Below are 10,955 nucleotides of genomic sequence, written 5' to 3' on the forward strand. Positions count from 1 at the left end.
AGAATTGAAGTTAGTGGGCCTGGAAAAAAACACGCGTAGTCCAGGAAGTGGTGGTCTGTCAATGATTGGAGAATGTCGGTGGGCGTTGCTGTGTTTTCCTTATCGCCATTGGATTTCCTCTCCGCCGCTCAGAGCTGCTGCTCCTGCGTCTCCAGACACTTCCTGCTCCGAGCGCCGCTTCCACAGCCTGCGACTATCTCGTCTCGAGGGGGACAAGATGAGGTAACTGGGGCTTTGTTTCTTCTGGTGCGATGGGATCAGTGCAGCTCGTCGTGATCACAATAACAAAGTACAAAGTTGTCTTGTCGACTCGACGCTCCTCTCGCCTCGTTAGCGCAGGGGCACGGGGACGTTAGCTAACTTGTGAACCTCGTTCAAGCAGAGAACCGAGACGCGAACATGTCCGACGGAAGCCTCTCGTTGAACCCACGGTGAGGCCAAATGTTTCATTAATCATTCCTCGTTGTGTCCGTTTGCATGAGCTTGTGGTCTACGTGTTGACTAGCCCGCCGCTAGCCCCGGCTAACTGCAAGAGCTGTGTCAACCAGCATCGTATTAGACGACGAGCTGTCGTGCGCTACCGCACGTTGACTGGCGTCGTCGCCCTGCGACTGTAAACTCATCTCCTCTCTCAACAACGTCAACGCGACATCGTTCATGGAAGCGTCCGCGGGCTCGACAGCTCCGTCGCCACACGTTAGCTCGCCGCCTGTCAAGCGGCGAGCTAACGTGTGGTCGAACCCCCGGGGCTCCGAGACGACGAGCTCTGTGTCGAGAGTTCCGCGCTGCCGAGCGCGACGTACGAAAGGCGACTGGAAAATGGCTCAAAATACCCCGAAGTCCATCAACAACAGCCTCATTGTTGCGGCAGACAGAATGAGCCTGCTGGTATTATTACTTCTGCCCCCGCCCTGCGGCTCAAGGACGTAAGGTGCAACAATGGGCATCGCCGAGGTCTTTTTCTGTCTTTTATCAGGACGGGACATCAGCCAAGTATTGATTCTGTGCGCACCGCAGCTTGCACCGCGTTTCCTGTCTTTTACAAGACTTGAAAGAGAGATGTGACCACTTTATTCAGCTAGGCTCTGCCGTGTCATGGTGAACCACAATGGGACACTGGGGCCCGACAGTCCAGTCGTTTTACTTTGACGTACTAAAGTCAAAGTAATGAGCTGGATCCTGCTGACACTGCTGTTACCTCTCATCCATTGAGATTAGATTAGGAATTATATAATCCCACTAAAGAGTCACTTCATTGTGATGCATGGGTTTCTATAGAAAATGGTCATTACATTTCTCTTCTTTTAACCATACGCATGAGCTTAATTATTTCTTGCCAACGGCGATTAAGTGAGACTGATTCATGCCAATGCACACTGCTGAACCTAAAATCCAGTAACGTTCAGGTCAGCAATTTTGCGAAATCTAAATCCCAGATTCAAACTGTGAAAGAGACACTGTCCTCAACTCCTGTCTGATAAAAACCCTGAATATGAATACTAACCCATTGTGGTCATTCTCATGCGACGTTCCGTCCGAAATTATGTCGTGTCTCAGCAAGTCAGTTGAGGATGTGAGACTCTGAGTCATTATGTGCTACAGCAAAGGCGCACCTAAGGTCAAAGGGCACGATGGAGCTTGTGTTGCTTCACCCTGTAACTGGTCTCTTATCGTGGCAGTCCTTCTCTGTGCTTATTCTCTTCTCATTGTGAAAACCGGCCACTTGAATGTAGTTTTCACATTTGCACGGTGAAATCCAAGTCAAGTGGAACCACAAATTTTTCAATTTTTACAGTTTATTGTGCTTCATTTTTAATGTAAATCTCTTAACCGCCTGCATGAAGTTGGATGGATCACTGTCACATTAAAGCTTGGCTATTGTTGCTCCCCCCCACACACACACATACTTTTAAAATGGACTGTTGTCCTCCTTTGTCCTCACACAGGAACCAGGATCTTTGGGAGGGAACGTGAGGCTTGACTGATGACATAAACCAAGCATCCACCTGGAGCCGTCTCCTTGTTTGTGTTTTTGTTTTGTTTGTGTTTTTGATTTTTCGTTTGTTCAGTCTCCATCTTTCTTACCTTGTGTTCACCCTCCTCTTGTGCAAAACAGATACTGAAATAATGCAGTAGCATTTGAAATGAAACTTAAATGTATCACACTACTGTCCAGTGGAGATAGCCATAGAGGTTTCAAGGGTCTTGGAATAGCCCAACTAATCATCTTTATGGCATTAATTACATTTCAGACCGCACTTACCAGGCAACATACTTACATACACAATTTTTCACTTGTGCGTTAATTTAATTTAACTTAATTGTTGTAGCCTCATTGTCTAAACCAGGCCTGTTTGTTTGTCTTATTCATGCTTAATTGATTCGTTTTTCAGTAAGTCTCTAATAATTATTTAAACTTATTTTTAATGTTGATTAGCTGCTAAGCTCCCTTGAATGGTTTTCACAATTGGCGGAATTCATTTGTGTTGTAAACTTATTTTTTTTACATATGCAATCTTTGTGAAAAACAAAGACTGACCTAGAAGTGGAAATTCAATATTACGTCCTGTTGTCTTTGAATGTGTTCAAGTGTTGCCTATTCACTTTTTAACTGGCAGCAAACTGGAAGCTTATGGCTCTTTGTAACTTTGACACAAAGACATAAGCAGTACCTGTCTTCACTGGATATATACAGTAAACAGAAAAACCTTTGAACTGGATGAAGTTCTTTTTTCTTTTCTAATGAAGACATACTACTGAAATGGACACACAGGAACAGGAATTTTTTTGGGACTTTGTTGAATTCAAGCACTGAAGAGGAAGAATGATTTTGTGGCGATTTCAGGGACAAAGTTGTCTGACAAACTTTCAATTACCCTTTGATTTTCTCTGCAAATCTTGGAGAGTTGCCAAATTTCACCCCTAACTATAGAAAACACTTTCTATAAACTTGCTAGATGTAATTTTTCCTCATTAACCCCGTCCACTTCAGCTGTGAAGATGCGATCACCAGAGCCCTCTTCACTCTCTCCAGCAGAAGCCCTCCTTCATGGCCAGTTTGCGAGCTGGGGATCAGGCAGTAACAGCAACAATAACAGCTGCCCCAACAGCCCTGGTGGTCCAGGCGGACTCTCCCCTGCTTCCTCCCTTACTCTGGCTCCGGCCTCCAACTATGCCTTGACCCTCACGCACACCCACATACACATCCAGCGCTTGTCACCAAGGTCGGGGAAGGAAGCCCGTCTCCTGCTGCCTTTATCAGAGCTGGTGGGGTGCAGCTGCCCTCGCGCCCCTGCACCCCCTCTCCTGGTGCTGTACTGGTACCCGCCAGGGAAACGACGGAAAGGGGTGTCCCGGCGCAGGCAGGTGAGGGCCTACCTGGCAGAGAGCAGGCCTGAAGCTGAGAGGTGGTCGGCTGCTCTGCAGTGTCTCCTCAGAGGTGTGACCGTCACTGCTGACACAGGTGAGTGTGGCTTTCACCAGAGGCTTGTTTCTACAATTTTGGCGATATTAGACCATATTTGTTGTAGCCCATCAACTACCCAATGTGTGTATTATACCTCACAGTAGTTGTGGTAGTACATGTCGTTTTAAGATTGAGTGCATTTGCTGATATTTCAGGCAACTACCAGTTTGATTTCATCTGAGTATTTCAGGGAAATCAACTTGCAGTGACAACTTGAAAAAAAATAGATCATGTGTAAACTCTAGGATTCAAACTAATAATTATTTTGAGATCAGAGGAATCTGCTTGTTGTCTGCAATTAAGCAAATCAGCATTTGTTCTCCAAAACATTAGAACATTTTGAAAAATGTCAACTGATGTCAAACGACTTATGTATATTTTATATTGATTGTATTTTGTGTTATTGATACATCAATATAAAAACAGTGAAAGGCCAAATTAATTTGGTATTTATCTTGAAATATACTTAAACAGTATTCAAAATAGATGATTGCTTTTCTTTTGATCAACTAAGTGTTTTTTTAAATGTTTCCATTTACAACCCTAAACCCCTGGGTTTGCTTTACTGTTAGTAAGGGACCTTGCTCATTGAGAAAGTGCAGAGTCGTTGTGAATGGCTGTGTTGAAAGAGGCGCTGTGATAATTTACAGACGATAACATTGTTTACAGCCTTTACTGTAGCTCACTTTGTCTGTCAAGTCTTGAATTCCTGTTGTTTACTACCAAGAAAGAAACAAGAAACCACACAATGTTACCTGTTGCCGTCTTGATTAATGCCTCCTTTGTAAATGCTTGCTAAGTTTGGCATAATGTCGCGGTGACCCAAGACCGTTCTGTAAGTGCAGTTTACACATTTTGCCACTGAGGGCAAAAATGGTTCTCGAGAATAGTTGATCATTTTTGGGTTTATCTAAAAAAAAGGGGGGGGGGTTCAATAATACACCACAAGAGGGTGTGAGATTTATTATGAATAGCATTAAGTTTGGATTTATTTTGTTTGTGTCACATGACTCCATCTTTTTTTTTTTTTCTTTCATTTATCCCTTCTCCTCTTTCTTTCATCGCCCTTATCTGTCCGGCACACATGGTCTGTATCATTCACTGTCAAACGTAGAAACAGAGAGGGTGGGGCCTCTGCAGCTTCCCGCCCCTTCCCAAGCACCGTATCCCTCAGACTCTAGAGTCAAACAGAGAGAAAGGTCCCACTCAGTGTTTACCTTTGTTTTTTGTGTGTTGCTTGGCCGCGCATCTACCTAGCCAGCATCTCCAGTCTTTTCCTGTCTCCTTCCTCCTCTTTTAACTGTAACCCTTAATTTTCTTTAATCATTCTATTGTTTGTTTTCTTTAGTCTTTACCTGCCACATCGCTGTCATTTTAATTTCCCCCCATCCTCTGTTTGTGTCCAGGCTGCTCTTGTCTCATTATACTTCATTTCACCTTATGTTCTTCAGTTTTGCCAGAACTCTGTTTGACCCCTTGTTTTTCTTTCACTCACTGTCATCACTAAGACTTCATTCTTTCTAGTTTTTCTGTTTCCGTTCTCTTACATAATGGCTCCATTTCAGAACCACTTGTTGTTGTGATTTTGTGAATTTTTATGCTTATGCACATTGTAGCTGTGGGTAGTTGGGTTTTCTGTTGCTTTGCTTTAGAGTAGAGTTAGATGAACAATCCAGGATTAGCTGAGAGCACATTTGTGTCATCTCCTTCCCTACACCATTGACATACTTTATATAAAATATCAAGTTGGTTTTAGGGCTGAATCCAGATGATTTTTCAAGCTCCATACCTGGGCTGATCAGACAGTAGAGGAGTACAGTGTCTTGTTTTATTGCTTGGATGGATAATAAATGATTAACCTCTGCACACAACTACTATTTTGGGTTTCATCTATTCCTATATTCTGAAGGCTTAATGTCTCCTTGCATATGCATATAAAATGATTAATAGATTGAGCAGTAGCAGTGTGAAGTAAACCCTTTGAGGGGAAATAAAAGAGGCTCAAATAGTTGAATGCACTCAAAGGGGTTGGGCAACACAGTGCAATGACAGCTTAGCTCACTTCCCAGTTGGCTGGCTTTGAACGTGCAGTGAACCTCTAGTTCCTTTCTTTGTTTTAACTCACTCTTGCTCTCCCTTCTTTTTTCACCAAGAATTTTCAAGAAGTCTGCTACCTCGTCCCAGGCGACTACTGTTACTGGTCAATCCCTTCAGTGGGAGGGGCCAGGCAATGCAGTGGTGTCAGACCCACATCCTGCCAATGATCAGAGAGGCGAACATCAGCTACAACCTTATTCAGACAGGTAACCCATCACAGCCAAAGGCAGCCTCCCGAGGCAAATACTACATTTACATTAAACATAACAGGTTTTACATGATTCATTGTTTTTTTCCTGATTTGTCTCAGAGCGTCAGAACCATGCGAGGGAGCTAATCAGAGAGATATCGCTCCCTGAGTGGGATGGCATCGTCATTGTTTCTGGAGATGGCCTGCTGCACGAGGTGTGTAATGCTTTTGTTTGAGAGCTAAACATGGTGGAATTTAGGGGTATGTTCATGGGGGAAGTAGTTTAAATGGTGTCCATCACTATGATTTTCTGAAATTTCTGTGTCGTGTTCCTGTAGGTCATTAATGGGCTGATGGAGCGTCCTGACTGGGAACTAGCAATAAAAATCCCTGTCAGCATTCTGCCCTGTGGCTCGGGGAATGCACTGGCTGGCTCCGTCAACCACCATGCAGGGTACGCGTTGTATCTCATTCATGCTTGTTTTTCAGTTGAACAACTTCTTACAGGCCAACTGAAAAGTGTAGACTTAGACAAAGCAAGAAGTGCGGTCGAGGATTGTCATCCCTCTCTGCATTTTTGTAACAAAATATTTGATCTGATGTTGTCTTAGATTGTGTGTTTTTTTCATAATCTGTGCTGTCAAGATAAAAGGTATTGCACACCACAAAACACCTCACTTAATAAGGTTTTGAGTCAACCTTTGTTGTATACCCCACCCCTGAAACAGAATAGATTAGATAGGGGTTCAAAAATCATGGGTACATGCATTTATTCGATAAAACAAAATCAGATTATTATGTTGTTATTGTTATGTCTTTTCTTGGAACCAAGAGAACACAATGATGATTTTGTCGTCACTTGTTTATCTAAACCAAGATATTATATCACCATTGTTTGTACAGCTCTATCTTTATCTTGGCTCACATGAGGTTTTGTCTTTGTATGTCAGGTATGACATGTGCCTTCGGGAGCCTCTCCTTTTGAACTGCTGCTTTTTGCTCTGTCGAGGCGGTGTCAGACCCATGGACCTGGTCTCCGTGACAACAAGCCCTGCTCCCTCCAACAACAGTCGTACTGCAGCACCCAAAAGACTGTTTTCTTTCCTTTCTGTTGCCTGGGGCTTTGTATCTGATGTGGACATAGAGAGTGAGAGGTGGGCTTTTGATTGCTTTTAATCCAAGAACATCCACTGTTGGCTTTGTTCATCTAAGCATGACTTTAATTCTCCTGTTCATTATATTATAATTATGACATACTACAAATAGCCTAACAAGAAGTCTTTCCTTATTACAGGTATCGTGGCCTGGGCTCAGCCCGCTTCACCCTCGGCACCCTGGTGCGCATAGCTTCCCTGCGGTCCTACAAGGGTCGTCTTTCCTACCTGCCGCCCTCTCTTGTCACCACATCACCAGATACCACACCTCCTCTGCCAAGGAGGTCGTTCTCCCGCAGTATAACAGAAGGTCTTGAGGGCTTTTGCCAAACGCCCATTCATCGCACCTGCTCTGACATGGGCATCAGCGAACAGAGAAGCCTGCGTATGGGTGAGGGAGAGAGGGAAAAAGAGGAGAGGCAGAGAGAAAGGGAGAGGAGAAGAGAGAGGGCCAGGGGAGGAGGATCTGGTGTGGTGAGGGCCAGCAGCTTGGCAGAGGACAGAGAGAGGGAGGGGCAGATGGAGATGGAAGCAGAAGAAGAGAGGTCAGGGACAAGTTCAGAATCAAATGAAAGGGATGGATGCAATATGGGAGGGGAACAAAGGCTGCCAGGGATCAAGGATGAAAGGGAAGAGGAGGGAAGAGCTGAGAAAGACTCCAGTGAGATGGATGATAGGGGGAAGGATGGGGAAAGCAGTGGCGGTTCTGTAGTGGGGGAGGGAGTGTTGCATGCAAGAGAGCTGGGAGAGAGCAACAGGGTAGACATGGGGCGAGAGGCAGATGAAGATCCAGAGGGTTGTTTCACTTACCAAGACAGTATTCAGAAGGGCAGACAGTCACTACGAAAGAATTCGGCTCCTTCGAGCCAGATAGCCAACACTCTCTTTAACCAGCCTCTCAGTCAGGGGGAAGATGCAGATTCTGGAACCTCATATGGGCTGGAGGACGTGGACCTCAACGGAAGCTACTACCAGAAAGAACCCTACCCACTTGACGTTGCTCGTGAGCGATCTCTCACCATCTCCTCTCCCTTTCGTCACTCCCCATTCTCTTACAAACCCAAGACACTGGACCAAAACCAGAACGCCTCCAGGCCGAGGCCTCTTTCCCTCCTCCAGCACTCCCACTCAAACTCCCTCCCCCCTAAACTCCCCTCCCTCTCTTTGTCTCTTTCTCCCACACCGCCCTCTTCCCCATCTTGTGCCTCTCCACACTCCTCATCCTACCTTGTCCCCCGTCCGAACACGCCAAACTCCTCCTCACCCTCGCCCTCTCTACGCACACCGTCCTCTTCTTTTAACTTTGACATTGCTGAGCCAGCAGGACCCCTTAGGAACCGTCCTTTTTTTTCACTGCCTTTAAATCTCCCAAGGGATGACTTGTTACCCCCCCTCGACCAACCCCTCCCCACCAGAGACTGGGTCACCATTGAAGGGGACTTTGTCCTAGTCCTTGCCCTTTATCAGTCCCACCTCGGGGCTGACCTCCATGCTGCACCTCAGGCCAGGTTTGACGATGGGCTGATCCACCTGACCTTTGTGCGGGCAGGGATCTCCAGAGCCACTCTACTGAGATTGTTCTTTGCCATGGAGAGGGGAACCCACCACTCCGTCAACTCACCGTATGTGAGCCATGTCAGCTGCAGGGCCTTCAGGCTACAGCCTCTGTCTACACGAGGGACCCTCACTGTGGATGGAGAGCTGGTGCCCTACGGGCCGCTTCAAGCACAGGTCAGAAATCGTGCTCTGTACTGAAGTGGTGTTATCTTTGTGTACTAATTGTAGATGATCAGATGGGGTGTGACACTTAGTTATTCATGTGATTTACACTATCCATACTTAAATCACATGCTCATTGAACTAATATGCCTTACACGGCTGTGCCATTAATGGTATTTTGATTGCAGTCAGTCAAAAATCACTCACTGAAGTCACTGGGGTGTTAATTACTGTTAGAGTTATCGAGGGTAATAACGTTTTTTTCTCTTCTGTTCCGTCAATATCTTACAGGTTCACCCTTCCATGGCCCGTCTCATTGTTGGTGACTCTGGTGTACAGATTACCAGATTCTAATCAGGAGTTGGTCAAATTGATTGACAGATACTCTGCTGAATTACGTAATCTCTGTTGCCATCCATACTCAGAGAGAGAGAGAGAGGCGGGGGGCATCTGAGAGACTTAAAATAGCCTAGATTGCAGAAACTGCTTTTCTGGGATTTGATGAAGGGATAACCCACAGAGCCACACGTCATTGGAGCATGACTGCAGGGATTAATAGCAAATTTGAAAATGGATGAAAATGCGCCTCATTGCACAGCTGTTGGATTACGCTCAGCGTCCGCTGAGAAGCATGAAAACTGCACAGACTGGAATAATACGAGGGAAGAACAATTGAATGTTGATGGGATTTTTTGTGCAGATAGTGCATGTGTTGGATGTATACATATTCGTATGCATGCAGATAAGCACTACCTGCTTTTTGCCTTATTTTGAGACGGACAGGAATCAGATTAAAATCAGAGAAAGTTCTTCTAAAACATGAAAATCTGTAAAGAAATGAGATTTGCTTGGTCCTACTCCCCCTATAAATTATCCCCAACCCTCCAACTTCAACACTAACCCCCAAATCTTTCAAAAATATGAATATAAAAACGTCTGTCCCTGAAAGGAATGCCTTATCTGACCCTGGACAGTACTGTTGTACCTTTGCCCTTTCTAACTTATATAAGACTCCTAAAGCTTCTTAATCTCTATCCACCCATCAGAGTATCCGTCCTCTACCTAATGCTATGCTTATATTCTGAGACATACTGGTAGACCAATCTACCTACCATTATGTGTGAGAATGCTACTCTCTGTTTTAAGCATCCATGTATAACGTGTGGATCAAAGTTCACTTTAATGACTGTTTTGTTCATTCAAGTGAGTTGAAGTCGAGGAGCGATATCATGCTTTATATTACACGAATAGGAGCAATGGAACCGTTGAACGGTGACAATTGCTGATATTTTACATCAGCTTCCTGTTTTTATTAGGCAGTGGGTGCACAATGATGATGTCAGTGATATCAAACTGCAGCGCATTGAACATAAAAATGTCTTACAAAGCTTCTTTGTCACTGGTTTTAGACTGTTCATTGTAAAGAACTCTTTCAGAATTACAGCCATTAGCCCTCCTCACTGTTTCATGTCGACAATATATCACAATTTCTGAGTAGTCGTCTTCGGAAGTGTAACCAGAGGACATTACGTGCCTCTGTTAATTAGCATGTAGTGCAGTTCTTTTGCACAATAACTGGAGCTGGAGAAGTACCGAAAATCACAACACTAGAATGCACAGTAAGATTTAGTAATGCAGAGTCAGATACAATGTTTTGTTCTGTAAAATGGATGCACTAGTGGCCTAGTCCAGATACCATTATAATTAGTTAGTTACATTCTTAGGCTGAAATTGATTACATTTTTCAGTTTGAACACTTGTAGCTTTGGAAAGGTCGAACTGGCTAATTACAAAATAATTAAGACTCTAAAATCCTGCTACAGCCAAACAAGGAAACTATAAAACCCAGCAGCTTTGTGTTGTTGGATCAGACTTTGTATCAGGCGAGAAATCAGATGGAGGAATTAGCCAATCTGTTAAACAAATGTGATAGATTGGTTTTTAACTTGAAAAGATCTTGAGAACATGAGTGCTTCCAAATAATAATGTCCTAAGTGTAATAAAACACCAGATCTTGGAGCCCGACTAGGAATTGTGGTGTTTTAGAAATCAATTGTTATAATAAAACCTGCTGATATACTCGATCTGGACAAAGGACAAATCATTAGCATGTGCAGTGTTTCAATCAGTAAGATCATGTGTCGACCCCTCTGGGTCATCATCAACATACTGTGTCTCTTGGTCATGCCTGGACAAATGAATGCCTTTGTATGATAAGCCTGTAAATTCCGGCTGTTGATCATGTTCAAACCTGACTGCAGAAAAGTGGAGTAAAACTCTTTGCTCACCATGCTGTCATTTTTCTTCTTCCATTTTCCCCTTTGAATGC

General features: G+C 44.3%; 1 protein-coding gene across 2 annotated transcripts; it reads left to right on the forward strand.

Moving 5' to 3' along the window:
- Positions 1 to 87: 87 nt before the first annotated feature.
- On the forward strand, positions 88 to 10,916 carry sphk2 (sphingosine kinase 2). 2 transcript variants are annotated; one of them, XM_035626392.2, is made up of 8 exons: positions 88 to 222; positions 1,947 to 3,463; positions 5,620 to 5,769; positions 5,874 to 5,968; positions 6,092 to 6,207; positions 6,704 to 6,907; positions 7,048 to 8,638; positions 8,918 to 10,916. In XM_035626392.2, exons 2-8 carry the CDS (start codon positions 3,001 to 3,003, stop codon positions 8,978 to 8,980), a joined length of 2,682 nt encoding a protein of 893 aa, XP_035482285.1. In that variant the 5' UTR covers positions 88 to 222; positions 1,947 to 3,000; the 3' UTR covers positions 8,981 to 10,916. The 2 variants fall into 2 exon arrangements, with proteins under 2 accessions (XP_035482285.1, XP_047192130.1); XM_047336174.1 differs by lacking the exon at positions 88 to 222 and adding an exon at positions 229 to 431.
- Positions 10,917 to 10,955: the final 39 nt, after the last annotated feature.

Source organism: Scophthalmus maximus, chromosome 1 (genome assembly GCF_022379125.1).
Source record: "Scophthalmus maximus strain ysfricsl-2021 chromosome 1, ASM2237912v1, whole genome shotgun sequence".
Lineage (NCBI taxonomy): Eukaryota > Metazoa > Chordata > Actinopteri > Pleuronectiformes > Scophthalmidae > Scophthalmus > Scophthalmus maximus.

What these genes read in the sequence shown, in the direction of transcription:
- sphk2 (XM_035626392.2), top strand. Translation starts at nt 3,001, where the DNA reads ATGCGATCACCAGAGCCCTCTTCACTCTCTCCAGCAGAAGCCCTCCTT. An exon ending in TCCGTCAACCACCATGCAGG is followed by an intron (nt 6,208 to 6,703) that starts GTACGCGTTGTA and finishes TTTGTATGTCAG; the next exon opens with GTATGACATGTGCCTTCGGG. An exon ending in GTGGACATAGAGAGTGAGAG is followed by an intron (nt 6,908 to 7,047) that starts GTGGGCTTTTGA and finishes TCCTTATTACAG; the next exon opens with GTATCGTGGCCTGGGCTCAG.